General features: G+C 49.7%; 1 protein-coding gene across 1 annotated transcript; it reads right to left on the bottom strand.

Moving 5' to 3' along the window:
- Positions 1-18,746: 18,746 nt before the first annotated feature.
- LOC101289171 (golgi associated RAB2 interactor family member 4) lies at positions 18,747-21,005 on the bottom strand. Its single transcript, XM_004286851.3, is given in 2 exon segments — positions 18,747-19,937; positions 19,975-21,005. Coding segments are annotated over 2 exon segments (1,767 nt in total). The 3' UTR covers positions 18,747-19,201.
- Positions 21,006-21,452: the final 447 nt, after the last annotated feature.

Raw genomic sequence — 21,452 nt, 5'->3', positions numbered from 1 at the left:
TCAGTTGGAGAATTCTCTCTTACTTGAGAGAGGCTGGTCTTTTGCTCTATTCAGGCCTTCAACTGATTGGATGAGGCCCACCCACATTATGAAGGGCAATCTGCTTTGCTCAAAGTCTACCAATTAAAACGTTAAACTCATTCAAAAACACCCTCACAGAAACACCCAGAATAATGTTTGATCAGATATCTGGGCATCCTGTGGCTGAGCCAAGTTGACTCATAAAATTAACCATCACCCCACTCATAATCCTCTCAATGTCTGCCCTCTTGAAAGGATCATAAAGAAAAAAGTCATCCACCTTGAAGAGTTCTATGGGGCATTTTGCATCCCAGAAATATTTACACTGTATCTCTAATTGTGGAATTTCAGCACTGATTTCCCACGCAAAGGAAGTATGATTTTGAGTGGGGTGTAGGGGTCTTTCGGAAGCCTGTGAAGAAATCACAGCACACTGGCATTTCAGCCCGCTGGCTGCTGTCCATGGCTGACATTCCTGCTAGGCTTGGTTCACTCTTCTGCAGCTTTGCAGATAGTATGTACACAAGTTAATTTCTAGCCTTTCCTCAAGCTCTCTTTGGTCCAAGCACAGCTGTAAGAAAAATTGTGAAGTAGAGCAAAATACAGGGCATGAAACCAACCAGAAACCACAAAGAGTACTCATCCGTGAGAGGAAGAGGACATCATTGCCAGGCCAGTGGAGAAACAAGAGATCCCTGGGCTACAGGAGCTGGGAAGTGGAGCACCTGGTCTGTTTAGTCTCCAAAGTAGCCACTTACCAAGACCTTATCCAGTGGGAGATTCTCACCCAATAGGAAAGAGGAGTTGGAGGCTGTACAGCCAACACAAAGCCAGACAGCACAGCTAATATCCAGGAATCAGAAAAACCTCTGTGAAGCCTGTGGCTTGGGAGATGCAGTCCTTGGAAGCAGTGGTTGGGCTTATTTATTTCCACCATGATTAATTACCAGGAAACAAAATAAAGACTATATGCTCCACATCATTTTGCAAGTCTTATTAACTGTTGGGTAAGTTCAATTTATTTACAACACTAATATCTGTTTATGTCAGCCAAGTTGGCAGTGTGGTTAGCTGTTCGCAACTTCAAGGAATTAGAAGAATATGGTTAAAACAAACAACAAACATTAGAAGGAACATCATCTCTGAGGAAGCTGGACTGGGGAGGAGTTTGATCTCAGGGCCTTAACTGCAGCTGCTTCTCCCTTGGGTCTTTTCTGCAGCCCCGTCCGCCGCCCAGGTAAGACACTGATAGGAGCAGAGGCTCCTGAGGGGCCCAGGTTACATCTCCAGTGACTTGGCGATGGGTTGAGTTGATTAGGCGGAGAGAAGCAGGTGTTCTTGCATTTTACAAGTTCTATTGAATTAAGGCAAAATTTCTGGTCATCCGCAGGACCTTCCATTAAAATGAGTTGAATACGAGTTTACACAGCCCTCTTTCATCAGCCCTGAATGCGGAGACCCTGGTCTGGAATGATGGAAAAGATGTGGCAAGAGTTCGAGCAGCTAGTGATGTGCATGCGCACACTCGCACCAGCGCATGCGCATACTCGCACTTGAGCCTGCGCGCACTCGCACCGGCGCATGCGTACACTCGCACCTGCGCACACAGCACAAACCGTGTGCGTGGGCAGTGCCGCCAGTTGGTGCCGGCCTGCTGCGGCGTTCGTTGAAGCGAAGTTGGGTCGTGGTGACCGTCCAGTCAGCCTTGAGAATCCTGTGCCGGCTGTTTCTGCTTCTGGAGAGGACGAAGCCACGGAGTCTGCTGAGGTAATGGCCTGAATTTTAATTGTTGCTAAGTGACCTCTTTGCGGGAGGCTTCAGGGTTCCATTCATGCTTACACTTACGGACAGACGAGGTCCGCTCTTCTTGGGGGCCCACGAGGGTGGGGCTCGTCAGCTTAGGGCACGTCAAATGTCCTTTTCTACATCCACTACAATTTAGATGCTTCAGATATTTAATATCTTTCCTCCCGGTGCACACTCAATCTTGGCGGAGAAACAACAATGGTGGTTGTCACGTCATCTAAAAAGAAACATTCTCTTATCAGTAAAACTCCTGACTAGAATATTCATATCTAATCACTATGCAATTTTAATCATCTTTAAACCCCGCCCCCCGCCCCGCCGCTTATCAGGCCCACTAAGCAGCCTCCTGAGGGACCATCACAAAGTCTCTTACCAGGAGCTCCACGGGAGGGATTGACCCCCGTGCTCACATCACCAGGCCTGAGGCAACCCTGCACAGCCAAAGAGGAGTGAAAGAGGGGAGAAGGGGAGCCCACCCTCCTTCTGCCACCTGGATTCCTCTGTGACTCAGGAACCCAGCTGAAGTTCTCACTCTGCCCTCACATACCCCTCACACACTCAGATTTCCTCCTCAGAGCCTCCTCCTTGCCCAGGTGCAGCCATGGATGTGTGACAGCTCAGTTTCCATCTGCCCACCAAACCCAACCTTCTCAATGATCCCGTAGAGGCCTGCTTTCTTCAAAGACTCCTTTCCTGACTGTCCTGCCCCTCCCAGACCTCGCACCCCAAACTCACTCTCTCCCCCACCATCATTAAGGCAAGGCGTTTATTTCCCTCCAGTCAGACACAGTGCTTCTTCCCTTGGCAATCTCTTTTTCCTGGCTTAAAGGCCACCTCTGGTGTTGATTTAGCGTGATTTCCCTGGACTACAGATATGATGTGTGTAGCAAATAGAAGGGGTGGGAAGCTAAAGGTAGTCTTTACCATCCATGGATGACATTCCTTCCAGCTTTTTTTCGTTTCCAGTTCGTTCGTTCATTCGTTCATTCATTCGTCAATCATAGATTGCTCATTTGTCATGTGTCAGGTGCTATGAAAGATAAAGAGCATGAAAGAAAATGTATAAGACATGGTCTCTGCCCTCAAGAAGCTCAGAGTCTAGTAGGGCAGGACAGTTACACAAGCGGATAGTGGTGAGTGCAGTGATGAAGGATTACAGGAGCCATGTGGAGGAGCACTGAACCTGGGGGGGGATGAAGCTGAATTGCAAAGGATGAGGAGTCATTGGCCGGGAAAGGTGGGGTGGGGGACGGGAGAGCAAGAGACAGTGGTATCGCAGGGAGAGGGGACTGCGCGAGTAAGAGCCTGGAGGTGAAAAGTCACCAGGTGTGTGCTGGGAACTAAAGGTAGTTTAGAGTTGCTGGACCTTAAGGCAGGGAGTGGTGAGCCCTGAGGCCAGAGCTGCTACAGCACCCAGGGGTGTCATCATACTGTAGTCAGTGCCGATGGATCCCTCTGCTGGGGACAGTTTTTGTGACCTTAGACCATGGCCCTGAATGGGTCCCAGAGGCAGGTAAGGGCTGAGCTTGGTGGGCGTTACAATTTGAAAAGGGCCAAAGGACATGAACTTCAGCCTCATGCTAGCCCAGCTCCCTGAGCCTCACCGTGTGTGTCCTTCCAGACACCCACCCTCTGGCTCTTCCTTCCCATTCCCTCCCCCTTAGGTCACAACCTGTCAGAACTGGAAGACACCTTAAATGCCATGAAGAATAACCCCCTCTTTTAACAAAGAAAGACATGGAGGCCTGGAAAAGGGGTTGCCGGCGGTCACACCGCCAGTTAGTGGCAAAATCTGCCCATCTGTTCTTCCCTCAAACCCAGCTCCCTATTGGCTGAGTGGGCAACCCACCCAGCATCCACCCCCTCCCCCCAGCTTCTCTTGCTATTGTTTTTCAGGCTTTCGGGTGTGCCTGAGGCTAATTTACTTAAACTTTTCCTCAAACAGCTATTGTTTGGTGGGGGTGGGACCTGGGGTTGCACAGTAAGGCCTGAGGAGAGGTTTGTGGGAAATGCACTTCCTTAGTCTCCTGAGGACGTTTCCAGAAGTCCCCTCACTGTCCGTGGTTGTGGGGCAGGGGCTAAGCACAACACAGGGTGGAAACTCTCAGAGGAGGTTCGGAAGAAGGAGGCCCCTGGGAGACAGACACAGATGTGAGGTAGGAGGGCCCCCCGCGTAACCTCTCTCAGGGGCACTGGCGTAGCCTGGTGTGTGGTCTTGAGGAGAGCACAGAGACGGGACACCAAACAGAAGGACATCTTGTCCTGTGGCCCTCCCCTTGGTAGTGCCCTCTGGGGGTTAGGGGCGGGGAGGGCAGCATACCAGGAATTATGGGAAGTGATCAGGAGAAGCGGCTGGCTCGCCGCGATGCTAGGGGTGCTGCCTGGAAGCCCCTGGTGCATGTGCGGCAGTAGGACGGGGTCACACGTGTATCAGTTCTGTAGATGATCACCTGCAGGTGTTCCCTTTATCCTCGTCCCCTCCCCTTGATGTTGGGCTGTCCTGTGACTTGTTTTGGCCAAAGGAATGGAGCATAACATTAGCAGAAGCTGTAAATGTGCTCGTGTGGTTGAGCTTCACCCTGACACATGGAACACGTCCTGAGCGTCCACTAGTCTCAGAATTCAGAGACGCGTGGAGCAGATGTGAACACGACCCAGTCTGAAGCAGAGCCACCGCCGCCCACTTGCAGGCCTTTGAATGAGAAATAAACATGATCACCATCTGAGAGTTTGAGGCGTGGCCAAGAGCAAATCCTAGAATACAGGTTCCTTTGTGAGTAACAGAAAATACAAATGAATTGTGCCGTAAATCAAAACGGTTTTATTTTCTCACATAAAAAGTCCAGAGGTAGGCCATCCAGGGAGTTATCCAGACCCAAGACCCTACCAGCTTTCTGGTTCATCAGAAGCTGTGGCCCTCAGCTTCGTGGTCAAAAGTATGTGGATGCTCAAGGTCCAACCATCATGTCCACACTCCAGCCAGGAGGAAGGAGGAAGGGTGGGGAGAAGAGCATACCCATCTCTCTAAAGAGACTTCCTAGAAGTTTTTGCACACCAGAAGTAATTTTCAAAGTATTTACAACATGGATTTCAATTAATCAGAATAGATGCCCTCTGTCAACAACAGGTACATCTGTACCTGTACTTGTGGGTTGTCCTGAGCACATCTTTCCACTAACAAATCTCATTGGCCACAGCTCAGTCACGTGACCACATCTAGCTTCAAGGAACACTGGGAAATGTAGTCTTTATTCCAGACGACCATGGGCGCACTTACCTATCAAAGAAGGGGAGGAGCTTTAAAGTGGGACAGCTAGCACCTCTGCCACACTATGGAAAGTACTTAAAGCTCTTGGTACAGGTCCACAAGCCCTTGCCACAATTTGAAAAAAAATCTTCTGAAAACAAGTATTTTTCAGAAATCATTGGCTGGCAAAATTTGACCTGAAGTATCTGTTTATCCCTCTTGTGAATATTCATATATTTGCTGCAGAAATATAATGTTTGATCATGAGGTGCTGCCCTGGATCCCTCTAGGGTGTTTGTATGTGTGTGTGATATACACGCAAGTACAGCATTACCTATAAAATCTTTTAAAAGTGTGAATTTGAAACCCATCTGGCTCAGGGTTTTGGATAGAGTGATCATACATCCCAGTTTGCTTGGGATATTCTGGTTTACCCTTGTCCTGGTGAAATTACTAATAGCTCTCCCAACTTTCACTTTCACAATTGCTCAGTTTGGATGATAAATTATAGGGTCAACCTATGTACAAACTAAGCTCTCAGTTAATGGCAGCAGTTATTACTGTTCCCCAGCAGAGCTCCTGTAGTGCCTCTTGATATATACAGATATGCTAAAATGTTTCTTCAAGTAACCATTTAGTTCCTCAAGGCTAAGCAGTACCCTCCTGCCGGTTTTGTCTCCATTCTTCATGAATTGGCTTCCAAGATAGTGTGGCAGTCAGTTTCATCCCAGCCGCCTCTCAGAGAGCACAGGCTTGGAAGCAATGAACACTAAATCAAGGCGGTTTTACTGAATCAGGAAAATGACTAGCCTATTCTGAACCTTGGCAGACTCTTCTTTCTTCATTCCTGGCGAATTTAAGAAATAGGTCTGGAGATGCCTGTGGATGCAGCAGAATTCCACAGGCATGATACCCTCTTCGCACAGCAGAGATGTAAGGAAAACAGCTGAGTCAAAAGGCCTTTTCTTGCTTTCGTTAATTGCCCTCTGGGTCTCATGGCCAGGATCTCAACTGTGAGCAGGGCCAGCCCTGGACAAGGCCATAGAAGGCCCCCTTCTGTTCTCTACCCCTCCACTCCCTTGGCATCCATGTACCCTCTTAGCTTTCCCACTGCGAGATGCAGAGAAGTGGATCCCAAACTTGGCTGGTCTTCACTCAGGCCTGGGGTGTGTGCGAAGAGAGACTGGGGAGGCGTGCCCAAGGTCAGTGATTTGGAAGTCTGGCGCCAAGCCCAGGAATCTGTGTTTTAACTATTCCCCTGGTGATTCTGAAGAGCAGCCCAGTTTAAGAAACACTGGCATAGTGCAATGAGCAAGGACTTTGGAATCAGACAAAGCTGAGTTCAAATTTAACTTCTGTCACTGTGGCCTGGGGCTGTTCTAAGCTTCTCTGAGTCTCAATCTGCCCATCTGTAAAATGTGAAACTTCAGGAAAATAATGGATTTTATTTTATTTTTAAAAGAATTAAAAAATCTCCTTTGAATATATAGTTACATTCCTTTTTTTAATGCTCAGTGTTTTTATTGTGTTCACGCGTGTGGGATCTTAGTTCCCTGACCAGGGATCAGACCCGCGCCCCCTGCCGTGGAAGTGTGGAGTCTTAACCACTGGACCGTCAGGGAAGTCCCAATGTATTTTAAATTTAAAAAATGTTTTTCAGATCGAAAGTCTATTCTTCTTCTCAAACATAAAATCAGACACTCCCCAGGTAGCTCATTAACACACTGGGAGAACCAAGGAGAATCTCATTGCTGAAAAGAACAGGCATAGGCTTGCCTCCCACCTTGTCCTCTGCTTCCCTCCCATCCGGGAGAGCAAAGGGCAGAGTTCATGACCTCAAGGTGACAACAAAAGCAGATTTGTCTATGATTGGCAGGTAGTGCGCAGTCAACAAATATTTGTCGATTGCTTGATTTTATGTTTTTGTTTACCCAGTTTCCTCTAAAATCTTTAGGAATCTAATTCTTTTTTGTGGGAGAGGCATGGTGGGAGAGAGGTGAACTGTGGGATTAGATAATATTTTATAGATGGCTTTTATATTTCTGCCGTATTTGTGGCAATATGTCTTAATGAGAGAGGATGGTCTTTAGAGTCTGATGGATTTGGTTTTAGATCCTGCCTTCACCATGCTGTCAGGACAAACTAAACTCTTAGTGGATTAACACGGTGAAGGTTTACCTCATCCAAGTCACAGTCCAGTGCAGGTAGCAGAGGACAAGGTGAAGGGTGCTCTGTTCCATGTAGTCACTCAGGGAGCAAGCTCCTCCCATCTTTATGGCTTCCTGGTGCCCTGGGTCATCCAGATAGTGATGGGAAAGGGCATGATGGACCAAAGTTTTTATGCACTAGGACCGGAAGTGGCAAAGTCACTTCTGTCCCTATTTCACTGGCAGAATTCAGTAATGCGGTCAGCCTAATAGCAAGAGGACCAGGAAATACAGTTTAAGACGTGCCTAGAAAGAAAAGGAGAAAATGGATACTAATGAGCAGTAGAAGGTTCTGCCAGACCCATTCATCAGCTCTGTGACCTTGGGCAAATGCCTTTAACTCTTAGCCTTAGTTTCTTCATCTGTACAATGGGAATGATGCACATCTATTGGGATAGTTGTAAGACTTAAAAGATATAATATATATAATATGCTTGATACACAGTGTGCCCTTCCCTTTTAAATATATGGAAGAGCATGTTTTCTTTCCTCTGAGTAGCCCCAAATACTGACTAGTTGAAAGTTTTGGCCGTCAACAAACTTTCTACCAAGTTAGGGGAACACAGATGAGAACACAGCTCCTGTCCCCTGGAGTGGAGGGTTCAGTTTGGATCATCTCCTTTCAGCGAAGCAGTGAGGCAGTCCCTGAATCTTGGGGGAGTTTGTCTTAAGGTCTTTTCATGACATGTGTTAAGGATTTGCTGGAGTATTACCTTAAAAACCAGAAGCATCTATACTCTAGTTACTTGGAGGAAAGAACCAGAAGGAAATGACTTCCATGGCAGCACCAAGCAATTATGTTAATATAAGTAAAAACATTCCGATGACGCTTAGTAGTCTGTTGGAAAGATTTTGGAAAAAATAGTTTCTTCTCTTGAAATCTTTAAGAAAACGTCAGTTTCTACCTTTTGGAGTTACTCAGCACCTCCCAGCCTAGGGGCAGAAGAACGGAAGCTGTTGCTTCTGGGGACACCTTCTCCTCTCCTGTCCTTTCTTGGAATGGTCCTCCTGCAAATGAGGTGCCTAAGGCTTTGTGCCTGAGTTGACCTTCCCCAGAGCTATCCTCTGAGGTCTTCTTTATTGGAACATCCAGACTGCTGCCTAACCACTCTGGCCAGGTTGCAGAACATTCTGTTCACTTGATCAGCCATACCCAATGAGGACAAGTAGAAGGGGGTCAATGTAGGAGATGCAAGAAGAGAGGAGAATAGCAGAGTGTTGTCATGGGGAGTGGGACATAAATAATGCCTTGTTTCAGAGATGCAGTAATGCCCTGGGTGCTCTGCCCTCCACTGTGTGCCCCGTTGGGAGGTTTTGGCAGGGCATGGGGCTGAACCAGAGCTCAGAGCCAGGAGAGGAGAAGGGGGGAAGGCTTGGCGGCCAGATGCTTTCTCTTCCTCTGACTTTTGCTGGGTCACTTACTAATGACAGGGAACCCAGACTGTGTTTCTTTCTCCGAATGACTTCCAAGCCACATCCCTCCCTAATCCCCAACTGGAGGCCACTCTATTTTTAAATTTCTCTTGGGAAGTAGATTCCAGAATTTCCCTAAGTCTTCCCGTCAGGGGAGCTGCTGATTTCCAGTAAATCCAGGGTCACATAGCTTTCTATACTCATTTGCGTTCAGTTTGCATAAATTAGCATGCCGCGGAAAGCAACCCAGGGAATTAACGCAAAAAGACTCAGCTTTTGTGCCCCAGGGAGGTGATGAGGGAGGCAGCGTCATCCCCAGAGAGAGTGCGGCAGCCCTGACTTGTAGGCAGGAGGTTCCGTTGTCCCCTTGGCCTGCAGGTCCTCAGCATGGGCCGGTGGGAGGAGGCATCCTCAGATCTGAGTGAAAGTCAGAAGGGAGCGAAGCTGGGGGAAGGGGTGAGAGCAGATGTGGAAGGTCCAGTGAGACAGAGCGTTTCAGTGGAGACGGAGACAGCCCATGGGGCGGGGACAAAGGGAAGAGGGAAGAAGGAGCAAGAGTGGGTGGGTAAGTAGAGGCAAGTTGGTGGTGAGCACTGCATGGCCAGTTAGGATGGCACGCGGTGGACATTTGTTATCTAGCAAGTCCTAGAGAGCATGTGGCCAGGCGGGTTTCCCAGGAGCCATTTCCATCCTCTCTCGCCAGGCGGGTGTTAGACGGGGGTTTCTTGCTGGGGTCTGGAAAGTCACCCCTTGGGTCTCTGAGGTGTCACAGCCTGAAAGTGCAGATGACAGATTTTAAAGTGGTTGCAGATGAGACAGATGACAGCAGGACAGGACTTTGCGTTGTTTTTCCAGAAGAAGGAGCAAGCTACCCCGTCCGCAAATACCACTCATTTCCCCGGTGGCCACGACACTCTTGAACCTGAGTGAAGGGTGCTGCCTGGCAGAGGAGCAGAGGGAGGTGGAGTGGCCCTCACAGCCGGGGGAGGCTGGCACCTGGTGCAGTACCCACTGTCCTAAGTACCACACATGTCTCTAAGCCATGGAGTTTATTGACTGCTGGCTGTAGGCTGGCCACTCTCCATAGTGCAGGGTCTGATACCTTCTAAGGCCATGCACTCCGTGGAGTCAGCCCATGGTGGGGTCAGGAGTGTGGACTTCGGTGTCAGACCCCTTTGGATTTAATCCTGGCTTCACCCCTGGGGATCTTGGGTAAGTTATGTGAACTCATCTGTGCCTCAGCTTCTTCATCTGTAAAATGGGAATAACATTGCCTACTTCATAGAGCTGTGGAGAAAGAACTAAACACAATAATCCCTATAGAGGTCTTAGAACAGCAGCTGTCTGAGAGGAAGGACTCAGTCGATACAAACATTGTCATATGCGGCAGCCCCAAATAAGATGCAGTGAAAAAGATTGCAGAACTTGGAGAGAAACACGGGGTGGGCTGCTAATTTCTTGGCCCTGTGCCCAGTGTGGCAACTGCTCATACAATTTCTACTCAAGCTGATGCAGTCACAGCAGCAGACCGTGTGGACAAGGGCCAGGCATGGGCTCTGGCCAACCACAGGCTAGGAAATAACACTGTTAGCTGATGATGGTTCCTTTTCTTTTTTCTCCCTCCAGCAGGGGAGTATGAAGTATGAAGGAAAAGAAATGGCTCCTGTATTCGTTTGGCTGGAGAAAGGGACCCCAGCAAGAAAGAAAGGCATGGGACCCTTCATGACTTGTTTCTACCACTCCCAATAGAGGGCCCCTGGGGAGGGCCTGGCATTGCGAGCAAGAAGGGACTGAACATTATTAATGGTCTCTCTCCATGTCCTGGGCCTCCCATCACTTAGAGCTGGCAGAGGGCTGCTGGAAGGAGGGGAGCAGGGACCATGGAAGGTCACCGTTGTGTCTGGATGCAGGAGAATGACGGATGGACTGGTGACTGTAGGTCTTTATAACAAACATTTATGGAGCCTCTAATATGTGTGCTGCACCTGCGGACTCAGAAACAATAAGACATGGCCACTCCCCTAAAGGAGGTTACAGGCTGTACCAATTGAAAAGAATTACTTCAATTCCTTCTTCTCAACAGAGTCCTCCACAGATGCCACTTCTCCCTCTGTCCCGGGCACTCAGACAGCCTTGGGGACTCTCACTGTTGGCCTAAGGTGACTTCCCTGACAGCACACCTGTGTCCCACTCTCAGCTTATCACCGGCTTGCAGAACTGCTCTCTGTGGCCGAAAGCACTGGCTGGTGGATTACAAAGAGTTCTGAGAGGCTTCTCAGCAGGCTGTTCTCCACATCATTACTGCTCAGATCCCAGAGCAATGTGCCAGCCGCCTGCTTTTTCTCCAGCCCTTGCTCTTCCCTCAACATCTAGCTGCTGGGAATTCCCTGGCGGTCCAGTGGTTGGGACTCCGTGCTTCCACTGCAGGGGGCAAGCGTTCAGTCCCTGGCTGGGGAACTAGGATCCCACATGCCTCGAGGCACGGCCAAAAAAATAGAAGATCCACCTGCTGATGCTATGGGATGTCTGATAGCCCAGCCTGGGATCACTACTCTGGGCCCCATAGTCCGCTTGTTTGAAGTGAACGGAGGAAATAGACTTGAATGTAACAGGGTTGTTGTCTCTTGGACCTGGCCTTAAGAGTTGTGTCTTCTTGTTTTACATCACCTCCAATTTATCCTCAGCCTGACTTCAGTCATCACCACCCTAAGTTAAATCCTGGATGCCCAGAAAATTTCAAAACTGGCTGCTAGTTGATTCTTGAATTCAGAGAATTCTTGGACTTTGGGATCAAAAGAAGCTACTTGTGTCTGGGGTACAAGGAGGTGGTTGGAGGGGGGCTGGTTATATGGATCCCAACTTGCCGTATCTGTGTTCCCCCCTCCCCCCATCCATCTCTGAAGGCTGAGACCCAGGCCAGGGCTGGAACAGGCCTCTCTGGGCACAGAAGCCTGCCAGCATTGATTTTGCTCCTGAACCAAGAGGCCAAAAGGACATTGTGATGGTGAGGCAATGAACGTGAAACAGAAACGAGTGGCTTTAGTTTCAGGAAGTCAACAGTGGAAAGCAAGTGTTGACATTCTTTAAGACCCATTGGAGGCTGTATTTTGTGCTGCGCTAGCCAGAACTCTGCTACTTACTTGAAGTAGGACCTTGGGAAAGTCCCTTTCCTCTCTAGGCCTCAACTTCCTCATCTGTAAAGTGCACGTGGGATTAGCCAAGATCCTTCTGGGCCTGACCTGATTTGGCCCTAGGTGTTCCAGTAATCTGTCACTCAGAGGACAAAGAGCCTGAAGGTATGTGGGGAGAGTTGGGGAGGAAGGGACTAAGAAAGGTTCAGTGGGAGTCCTTGTGAGTTTAGCCAACTGATAGGGGAGAGGAAGAGAGGGGAGTAGGGAAATAAAGTGAAAATGGGGAAGAGGGAAGAGCATAAGCGTGCGGGCTAAGGGGGCCCCCACAGTTACCTCAGGGCTCCTCGGGCACATCCGGGCCAGGTTTACTTTGTTAGGATGGGGGTAGGGTTGGGAAGTGGCAAGCTGTGTTTTCCATAGAGGGCCACAATGATATTGCCACCCGCCATGTTCTACATCGTGGTCTTGCCATTTCCCTGTCAAGAGGTGGAGTCTAGTTCCTCTCCCTTCAAATCTGGCCTGGCCTTATGACTTGTTTGTAACCACAGAATGTGGTAGAAGTTACGCTGGGTGACTTCTGAGGCTCAGTCAGAAGCAGCTTCCACTTGGTTATCTTGGGTCACTTGATCTGAGTGAAGCCATCTGACTACCTGAGACCATCATGCTGGAGAGGCCACATGTAGGCATTCCCGTTGACAGTCCCAGCTGAGGCCCACCTTCCAGCCATTTCCCTCAAGGCACCATATATGTGGATGAAGCTACTTTTGACTCTCCAGGCCAGACTACTGGCCAACCTCGCATGATACCACGAGGAGGAGAAGATTGACCCCACTGAGTCCTACCCAGATTTCTCATGTAGAAGAATCTATAAAATATGAGAAAATAACTGTTGTTTTAAGCCACAAAGCTTTGGGGTAGTTTGTTATAAAGCAAAAGGTACTGGCACAGGATGGTAGGAGGTGTTTAAAAATATAAGCTCCCTTGCAATGAAAAATCCTTAGAAATGTATAAACAAGACTTTAAAGATTTCAGAGATGTGTGAAATTTCAAAATTAATTTGGAAACCAACTTTAAATTTTGCCTATTAAGGACATTACAACAAAACTACCATTTTCTTTAGGTCACCATATTACATATACATATATATATATATATATATATATATATATATATATGTAGTTTTTTGTTTTTTTTTCCTTTTTTTGCGGTACGCAGGCCTCTCACTGTTGTGGCCTCTCCCGTTGCAGACCACAGGCCCCGGACTTGCAGGCTCAGCAGCCATGGCTCACAGGCCCAGCCTTTCCGCGGCATGTGGGATCTTCCCGGACCGGGCCACGAACCCGTGTTCCCTGCATCGGCAGGCATACTCTCAACCACTGCGCCACCAGGTAAGCCCAATTATATATTTTTCAGTATATTTTTATCATGAAAAAGGGAGAAAAGTCACTATATCCCACCTGAATGGCTAAATGGAAAGAGCTAAACAGTATCAAATGTTGGCAAGGATGTGGAAGAACCAGGACTTTAATACATTCCTGGTGGGAATTATTATTTCCACAGTCATTTTGGAAGGAAAATAGCTTGGCAGTATAATCAGAAGCTGAACATATGCATATATTCAATTCCATTCCTATGTATATGCCGAGCAGAAGTTTATGTATATTTTTACCAACAGATCTGTATATAAATGTTCATAATAGCACTATTTTTAAGAGCCCAAAACTGATAATAACTTAAATCAATAACAGAATAAGTTGTAGTATCATCACACACTGGAATACTGTATAGCAGTGAAAATAAATGGACGATCGCCAGGAAAGTCATGCACAGACCTCATAAATATAATGTTAAGGGAAAGAAACCAGAGTCAAAGAGTACATACTACGTGATTCCAGTATGTAAAGTTGAAAAGCAAACAACATTCATCTATGGTGTTGGAAGCTAGGGTGGTGGTTACCCTTGAGTGACTGCAAGGGGGCACTTCCAGAGTTGCAGTGATGTTCTGATTCTTCGCCAGGTGCTAGTTTCGTGGGGTTGCTTATCTTGTGAAATGTCACCGAGTGGTATGCTTACGATGGCACACTTTCCTGCATGAATGTTATAAATTGACCATTGAACAACAGAGGGGTTAGGAACCTCCCCGCCCCCAGGTGAAAATCCGTCTATAACTTTACAGTTGGCCCTCTGAATCCACGGTTCCACATCTGCGGGTGCAACCAGCCATGGATTGTGTAGTACTGTAGTATGTATTTAGTAAAAAAAAATCCAAGTTTAAGTGGACCCGAGCAGTTCAAACTCGTGTTGTTTAAGGCTCAACTGCACTTCAGAATAAAATGTTAAGAAACAAGGACGCAGGACATGATCTCAAAGCCAAGGATAGATCTTTAAAAAACTAATTTAGTTTTCTGAAAAGCAATATATTTGTTCTTGTTTTTCCCTTGAACCAGTGTATATTGCATTATGGCAGGGTCCTGGGACTGTGAAAGTGTCAGTGGGAAAAGAAAAGAGGGGTGACGTGAGCATCAGCTGAAGCTGTGGGGAGCAGGCTAGCTCTCCAGGGAAGGTACTTCTCAGCAGCTCCTTGCTGCTGCACTCACAGTTCACCTGCAAACTGTATCATGTACGTGCATGTGCATATCTAGAAAGATGTTTCCCAACCTTTCACAGGCCGTGGCACATGCAGAAAATGACAGCATTGGAATGGCACACACTGGGGTACCAGATGGGGCTCCTGGCAGCCAAAGCCAAGTGGCCTGGTCCTCTAGGTGCTCCCAGGATGAGGGGTATCAACCTCAGCACACCTGTGGGATAATGTCCTCTGAGACAGAGTGTGGGAAGCCATGGGCCTCCATTATCCATTTCACGTTCTCTGAACTGGCAAAGGGGAAGAGTCTAGGCTTCCCTTGCCCTTCTGCTCTTGGAGAAGCCAACTCTGCACACCCCTCACCCCTGGGTTACAGGTCCCATTTGCAGTAATGAAGATCATGGGGTTCAGGGGAGTTGTGCAGCATTCTGGGTCCCTCCTCTATGCTGTGGCCTTACTTCTATTTCTAGCCTCATTTCCCACCGAACACCCCACTCTCTCTCCCGAGCACATTACACCCTGGGCACACTGCACTTGTCTGTCATCTGTGAACATCTCCCAAGCCCTTCTCTCTCTCCATCACACCATTCCCTCTGCCAGAGCACTCAGCCTGCCATCCCTGTGCTAAGCCCTCCACTTCTCTGTGAAGCCTCTTTCTACACACTGAGGCCACTACCACACTGTGATTTGTGTTACAAGCATATGTGTGTGTGTGTGTGTGTGTATGTGAACGTCCTCATGGTCCCTGATTTCCTATCTTGCCCACAGTAGGTGCTCAACAGTTATTTCTCAAATGACTTCCGTGCTGCAGAGGGACCCTGGCGTTAACTCCACCCCTGTTCTTGGTGGTCACTCATTGTCCCCTTGGGTCTGGATCCCCAGCCTCTCAGGAACCTTTCAGCCATTTCCAACTCTGCCACTCCACTGCCAGGGGCCTGGAGCCATGCCGCCTGGATGAGACACATCCTCATTGCCCAGACCCCCTCACCTCCCCTAGCTCACACCTTTGGGGTTGGCATTAGACTAATTGTGGTGTGACAAAGGGAAAGGGTCACGGTGACTCAGCCTCAGTGCTGACTCCCCTCATTCAACTGCCAACCTGCAGTACCAGCACGTGGCCACAAGGGGCTCTCTGGGGCGACCCTTTGCCCAGGGGAGGAGGGCTCTGTGGGAAGTACTGCCCAGATAAACAAGGAACTGCTCAGGGGCTCTGCCCCTCTCCAAGTGCTGAAGCCCCACTGCCGGCCTTGGCTGCCTTATCCTGATGTTTTACCCTTAGCTGTCTAGCAGCTGTTGTTTTCTGTCTTAACACATTACTCCTTGCTTTCACGTGAGCCTCTCTTCTGGCCACCCACTCTACTGACCAATAGCCGCCACCGGAGCAAGTCACCTCCACTTTTGTCAGTTCCACTTCCTTTAGATGAGGGCCAGACCTACACCATGAGCTCCCCGTCTTTCAGGATGTGGGCTGGAAAATTGTCCTGTTCCATCTCTTCAACACCTCCCGACTCTGCCCCCTTCTGTCTCCCCAGTGCCACCCAGGTTCGGGGCTCCCCGACTCTGCCAGGATGAATGCAGTGGCTTCCTGGAGGACCCCGTGTCTCCAGACAGCCCCCTGCCCATCAACTCTCCACCCTGGAGCCAGAGAGATCTTACTCCCATCAGACGCTGGCCTTCAGTGGTTCCCCAAGTCCCAGACGCTCAAATAGTACCCCAGGCTACCCAAGACCTGATTCTCCAGCCTCACGTCCCTCCTCTCTTGCCCTCCAACCAGTAGTACTGAAATACTTGTAGTTGCTCAACACACCGTGGTGTTTCAAGCCTTTGTACTTTGCACACGCTCTTTCCTGTGGCCTGATCACCTCCCACCCCTCCCCCACCTGTACCCTTGCTCCTCATACTTCCTTCACCTGGCTGAGCCCTGTTCATCCTTAAAAGTGCCAATTCCCCTGTGAAGCCTTCCCTAACCCACAACTCCTTCCCATGCCCCAGAACCCCTCCTCTGAATAGATCCAGTCCCCAAACACACGTCTCTCATTGTATTTGTCACTCAGAGTTGTGATAATTACTCGTGCTGTCCTGTCTCCTCCACCATCTGTGTACCTCTGTGTGGGACCAGGTTGGCACACTGTCTGAAAGTTGTTGCACTGAGGTAGCTCCCTCTCTGCACCATCACCTCCCACCTTGAGCAAGTCCTTTAAATGCTCTGAACTTCCGTTTGCTTATCTGCAAAATGGAAAGATGTGAGAATTGGAAGGGGGCACACACATTCAAGAACTTTATAAACAGCTAAGGGCTATGGACGTGTTTTTGTTTTTGTTTTATAAATTTATTTTTGGCTTCATTGGGTCTTCGTTGCTGCGCGTGGCTTTCTCTAGTTGCGGCAAGCGAGGGCTACTCTTCGTTGCGGTGTGCGGGCTTCTCTTGTTGCGGTGGCTTCTCTTGCTGTGGAGCACGGGCTCTAGGCGTGTGGGCTTCAGTAGTTGTGGCACGTGGGCTCTAGAGTGCAGGCTCAGTAGTTGTGGCACACAGGCTTAGTTGCTCCGTGGCATGTGGGATATTCCTGGACCAGGGCTCGAACCCGGGTCCCCTGCATTGGCAGGCGGATTCTTCACTGCGCCACCAGGGAAGTCCCTATGCACGTGTTTTTAATGCATTTTCTTCCTTCAGATTAGTGTTTACCTGCACTTGCCTGTGTGGAAATCATAAGATCAAAGGAATGTGATGTGATCTTTTTGTAATTTCTCCACCTTGGGTCCAAGGAAAAGCTGGTGGAGAGTAAACCATTAATTGTGTCTCCCTGCACCTCCTAGTCTTCTCGGAAGCTCTGGGTTAATCCTGGGGTCCCGACCAGAGGACCAGAGGAAACAGCACATATGTGTAGGTCTTGGGCTGTCTCCCTTTCTCGTCAGTGCTCCCCACCAAGTGCCCACTGTTCCCTCCACCAACAGAAGAGACCTCTCCCCACCCTCCCGTGATGAGGTCTGTGGAAGTCACAAACTGAAGGTCCAATCAACAAGGATGCTCTGACCTAACAAATAATCTCCCTCATGTGAGGTTTAAGGATTTGGTTTTGGAGCCCCAAGAAGAAAAAAGTTCCTGAAGATTTGGTATGGAGAAACCCTTCTGAGCAGGGCATTCAAAAGTTTAATTAGTGGCTGGAGGAGGACTGGATGCTGGACGTTCCAGGAGTGAACGCTGGAATTCCAGGTGGGAGCCTGTTTATGGCTGCAGCCCGGGTCATGCCAGAGGCTAGAGATAGAAGCCTGGGAGCCAGACACAGCTCAAGGGTGGTCTGGATGCTCTCGAGATAAGGCCAGCTAAGAGCTGTGAGGTCACTGAAGTTCGAAAACCGGCTCCCAGCCCCCACCCCTCCCTCCCCTCAATCTAGTAAAATTGATGCTCATCTCTGTAGTTTTGGGACATGATGGTAAGAATGCTGGTGCTTCGGGTTCTTGTGCTGGTCCTATCTCAGGCTTGCTTGCTTCCTTCGCATACTACAGACAGGGCTTTGCAAAAAGAAGTGGGCTGGTGGATCAGTGTTCTGCAAAGATCCCATTGTGCGACTGGAGCAGGTTACCTTCTCTGAGCCTTAGTGTTCTCATCTGTAAAACAGGCACATCGTTCCTTCTTTTCCTAATAACCAAACAAGTGTTCTTATACTTTACCTTAAATAAATGTAATTTAAAGATGCCAAGCCTTTCCGACATCACTTTTGTGCATAAATAAAAGTGAAAGAAAGAGAAAGCCATTGGCAATAACTTCATCACAACTGCCACGGTGATTGTAGGACCATCCTGATTTCAGTGTTAGTAAAATGTGAAAAATACAACACCTGTGTACCTACCATCTTGCTTAAGAGACAGAACAATTCCCAGCAGCACTAACAGCCTTGTGTCAACCTCCTTGACCTAGCCTTTCCACCCTAGAGAAAACTGTCCTCAATTTTGTGTTTACTCTTCCCTCATTTTTAGCTACCATTTTTTTAAAACACGTACCCTATGCAATACATCGTTTGAGCTTGTTTCAGAATGGTTCCGTGAGTGGAATTGTATCCCATTCTTTTGATGTTTTTAAAAGTCATGAGAAGTTGATCTATGCTAATATGTGTAGCTCATTTATTTTTCACTATTAAATATTCCACTCTCTTCATATCCTGCTGTATTAATTCTGCTGATGGAAATTTGGGCTGTTTCCTGTGTTTTGCTGTTAAGTTATTTTTGCTATAAACATTCTCATAGTTGTTTCTAAGAACATGTGTGTTTCTCCAGGGTGTATACCTGGGCAGGGAACGGCTAAGTCTAGATGAGAGTGCTTGCGGTTCTGATTGCTAGCTAATACTTATTTCTGTCCACTGAATAGCCCGAGGGGACGTGAGTCCTGTTCTTGCTTTGTTTACAGACCTTCCTGGGGAATAAGCGTTTATAAAAAGCATAGGGGGATAGTGAAGGAGAGCTTCCCAGACCATAGTCTGACTTTGAGCCATGGCCCTGGGGGGCAAAGCCAGAAAGGAGTGGAGGCCAGATGCAGCACTGCTGTTGGCGCTGAGCATGTGTGTGAGGTGGGGCTGCCCTTGACTGGACACTGGGTCTCAGACTGTGGCACAGCTGACATCACAGAATCCACTGTGAGGCTACGGCTGGGCTTCGGGACCTAGAAATTCAGACAAAACACTGCATGCATTCTCAGATTGTTTGTTTTTTTATTGAAATTGCAGTGAGGAAGCTGAAATGGGCTCTCCAGGGGTATTTCCCTGAGCCCTGGTCCCCTTTGCAGCTCCCAGCTCTAGGTCCTATTGATGGGCTTCAGCGGTCACTGGCTCCATGGTGTCAGATGTCACACCTCCAGTGATCTCCAGCCCCTGGCCACTCTCTGCTGTCTCTACGACGGCCTCCATTCGGGTCCCTTCCACTGGCTTCGCCAGGATGCTCACATATTTATCGCGTGAGGAGGCCACTGTCTTTGCAGTGAGACTGGCTCTGACGTTCCTGAAGAAAGAGCTGATCCTGCTGAGTCTCTCGGTGGTGGGACCTGAACTCGCTGTAGATAAGCTCCTGCCCGATTTGTGCGAGGTCCTGGACTCGTTGGTGATGGGAGCACGGCTGATGCCTTTGTGAGCAGTGCCCTGCTCGCTGCCCCCCGGGCTGCCGTGGCCTTTGTCCTTTTGGTCATCTCTAGTGGCTCTGCGGCCGCCTGAGCACGGGCCAGCTGCTTTCTGGATGGTCTTGTTCCCCGCTGCCTTGTGGTGGCTTTCCACTGAACTGCAGAGCGAGGGGCTCGTAAGAGCTCTGTCCTCTCCTCAGTGCTCCCTTCTCTCCCTTCTTCCCTTGCGGGCCTGGGACACCCTCTGTGAGCTGCCATCCTGTTCACTCACTTTGCCTTCCTGTGGCAAGGTTGAGATGAGGGTCCCCTCGTCCTCCTCGTCGGCTCTTCCTTCAGCAGTCTTGCTGGTGGGTTCTGCTCCGACCACAGTCACGCCGGCCTCTGGGGAGAGGCTGGTGGACGTGCTGGAAGCATACCCTGAATAGCTCGCGGCACCTGCCAAGCATACCCTGAATTGTTCGCAGCACCGTTTTCCTGCTCCTCAGGGATGTTCTGGCAGTGCCCCCAGTGGCTATGCTGGTTTTGCTTCCTCCTGGACCGTTGCTGGCTGTGGCTGCTGTGGCCGTGCTCTGCTCTTCAGGGGCAGGAGACTTGATCACTGCCACGCTCAAAGCACCCGCTGTGGTGCCTCCTGCCACCCCCGCTGTCTCCACCTTTGTCGTTGCCCGTGATGCTGACGCTTTGTCAAGCACTGTAGGTTTTGCTTTTGCAGTGGCCACATCGGGCATGGTATCGGGCTTGTGGGAGTCCAGTTGGATCCCCTCCCCACCAGCAAAAGCTGCAGACGTGGCCCCGGCCAGCTCAGAGCACGAGTGGAGGCTGCAGATGCTCACGTGGTCCTGATCCCACTTTCCTTGGAAATCCTCCACTGCCGGGCTCCTGCCGTCGTCCTCCTCCTCGAACACAGGCATGCAGATCATGTCCCAGGCTGGAACGGCGTAGGTGCAGCTGAGACCCTCCACTGGTGGTCGCAGGAGGTAAATCAGCTCTTCCCAAGAGGTGAAGAGGTCTTCCTGCGTGTCCAGAGGGGCACACAGCTGCAGGTACCAGGAGCGGCCAGTGGCAAACCTCACGCGCAGCTGTTGTTTCTCACGATTGTGAGTGGAGATGCTCACGAGTGTCAAGGGAAGGAGCCTGGTGAGCTCTAAGGTCTTTGCAGCCTCGTGGCTCTTGCCCTTGGCGGCCTGGCTGTGCTCAGCGTGCTCTTCACAGCCGGTGGCCCATCGGGCCAGCAGCATGGTGTCTGGGAGTGGGAGGACGGGGCTGCTGGATGTGATGCCCACGGTCACCATGCAGACACAGTTGTGCACGTCAATCAGGTCTCCCCTCTTCGTGATCTGGATAAAGTCGCTCTCGAATACCGGTGCGTCCTTGAATATGTGGTATTCGCCCTTGCGCAGTTGCTGCTGCAGCTTCCCCGTGGTGGTGTTGAACAGGCCCACCCCGGTGCTGCTCTGGGCCGTGTGATACGGGAGCAGAGAGTCCCCACTCATGGCTGCCTTTGATCACGACAGGCAGCGCGGTTAAGGTGGGCCCCTGGCTCTTCCCTCCCTCGGCCTCACTGGCAGAAGAGCGAGCTGCGGTGCTCTTTCGTCACACACAGGCGGCCCTATGGCAGTTCTTCCAAGCCCGCCCCACAGGCCCCACCTTTGCCTCAGGGTCTCCCAGAGGCAGGGGCGTGGGTAGGGGCACAGATGATCACAGCGGGGACGCTGTAGGGTGCCTGGACCCCAGGCTGAATCTCTTCAAGTGTGTAGAGAGGTATGGTAGGCTCCCCCTCTGCCTCCCCTCACTTCTGCTTCTGGGTTTTTAATCTCCCCAAGAGACTGTGGTGAACTTCAGTCCTAGTGAGAGAAGTAACCACTTTCTCAGCCTGACCCCCTGGCACAGCCTATTTATCCTCTGGGCCCTTTGTGACCTATCACTGTTGCATAGCCCTT

This window comes from Orcinus orca, chromosome 1, assembly GCF_937001465.1.
Source record: "Orcinus orca chromosome 1, mOrcOrc1.1, whole genome shotgun sequence".
NCBI lineage: Eukaryota > Metazoa > Chordata > Mammalia > Artiodactyla > Delphinidae > Orcinus > Orcinus orca.
The sequence above is the reverse complement of the archived record's forward strand: the minus strand, read 5'-3'. Positions and strand labels throughout refer to the sequence as shown.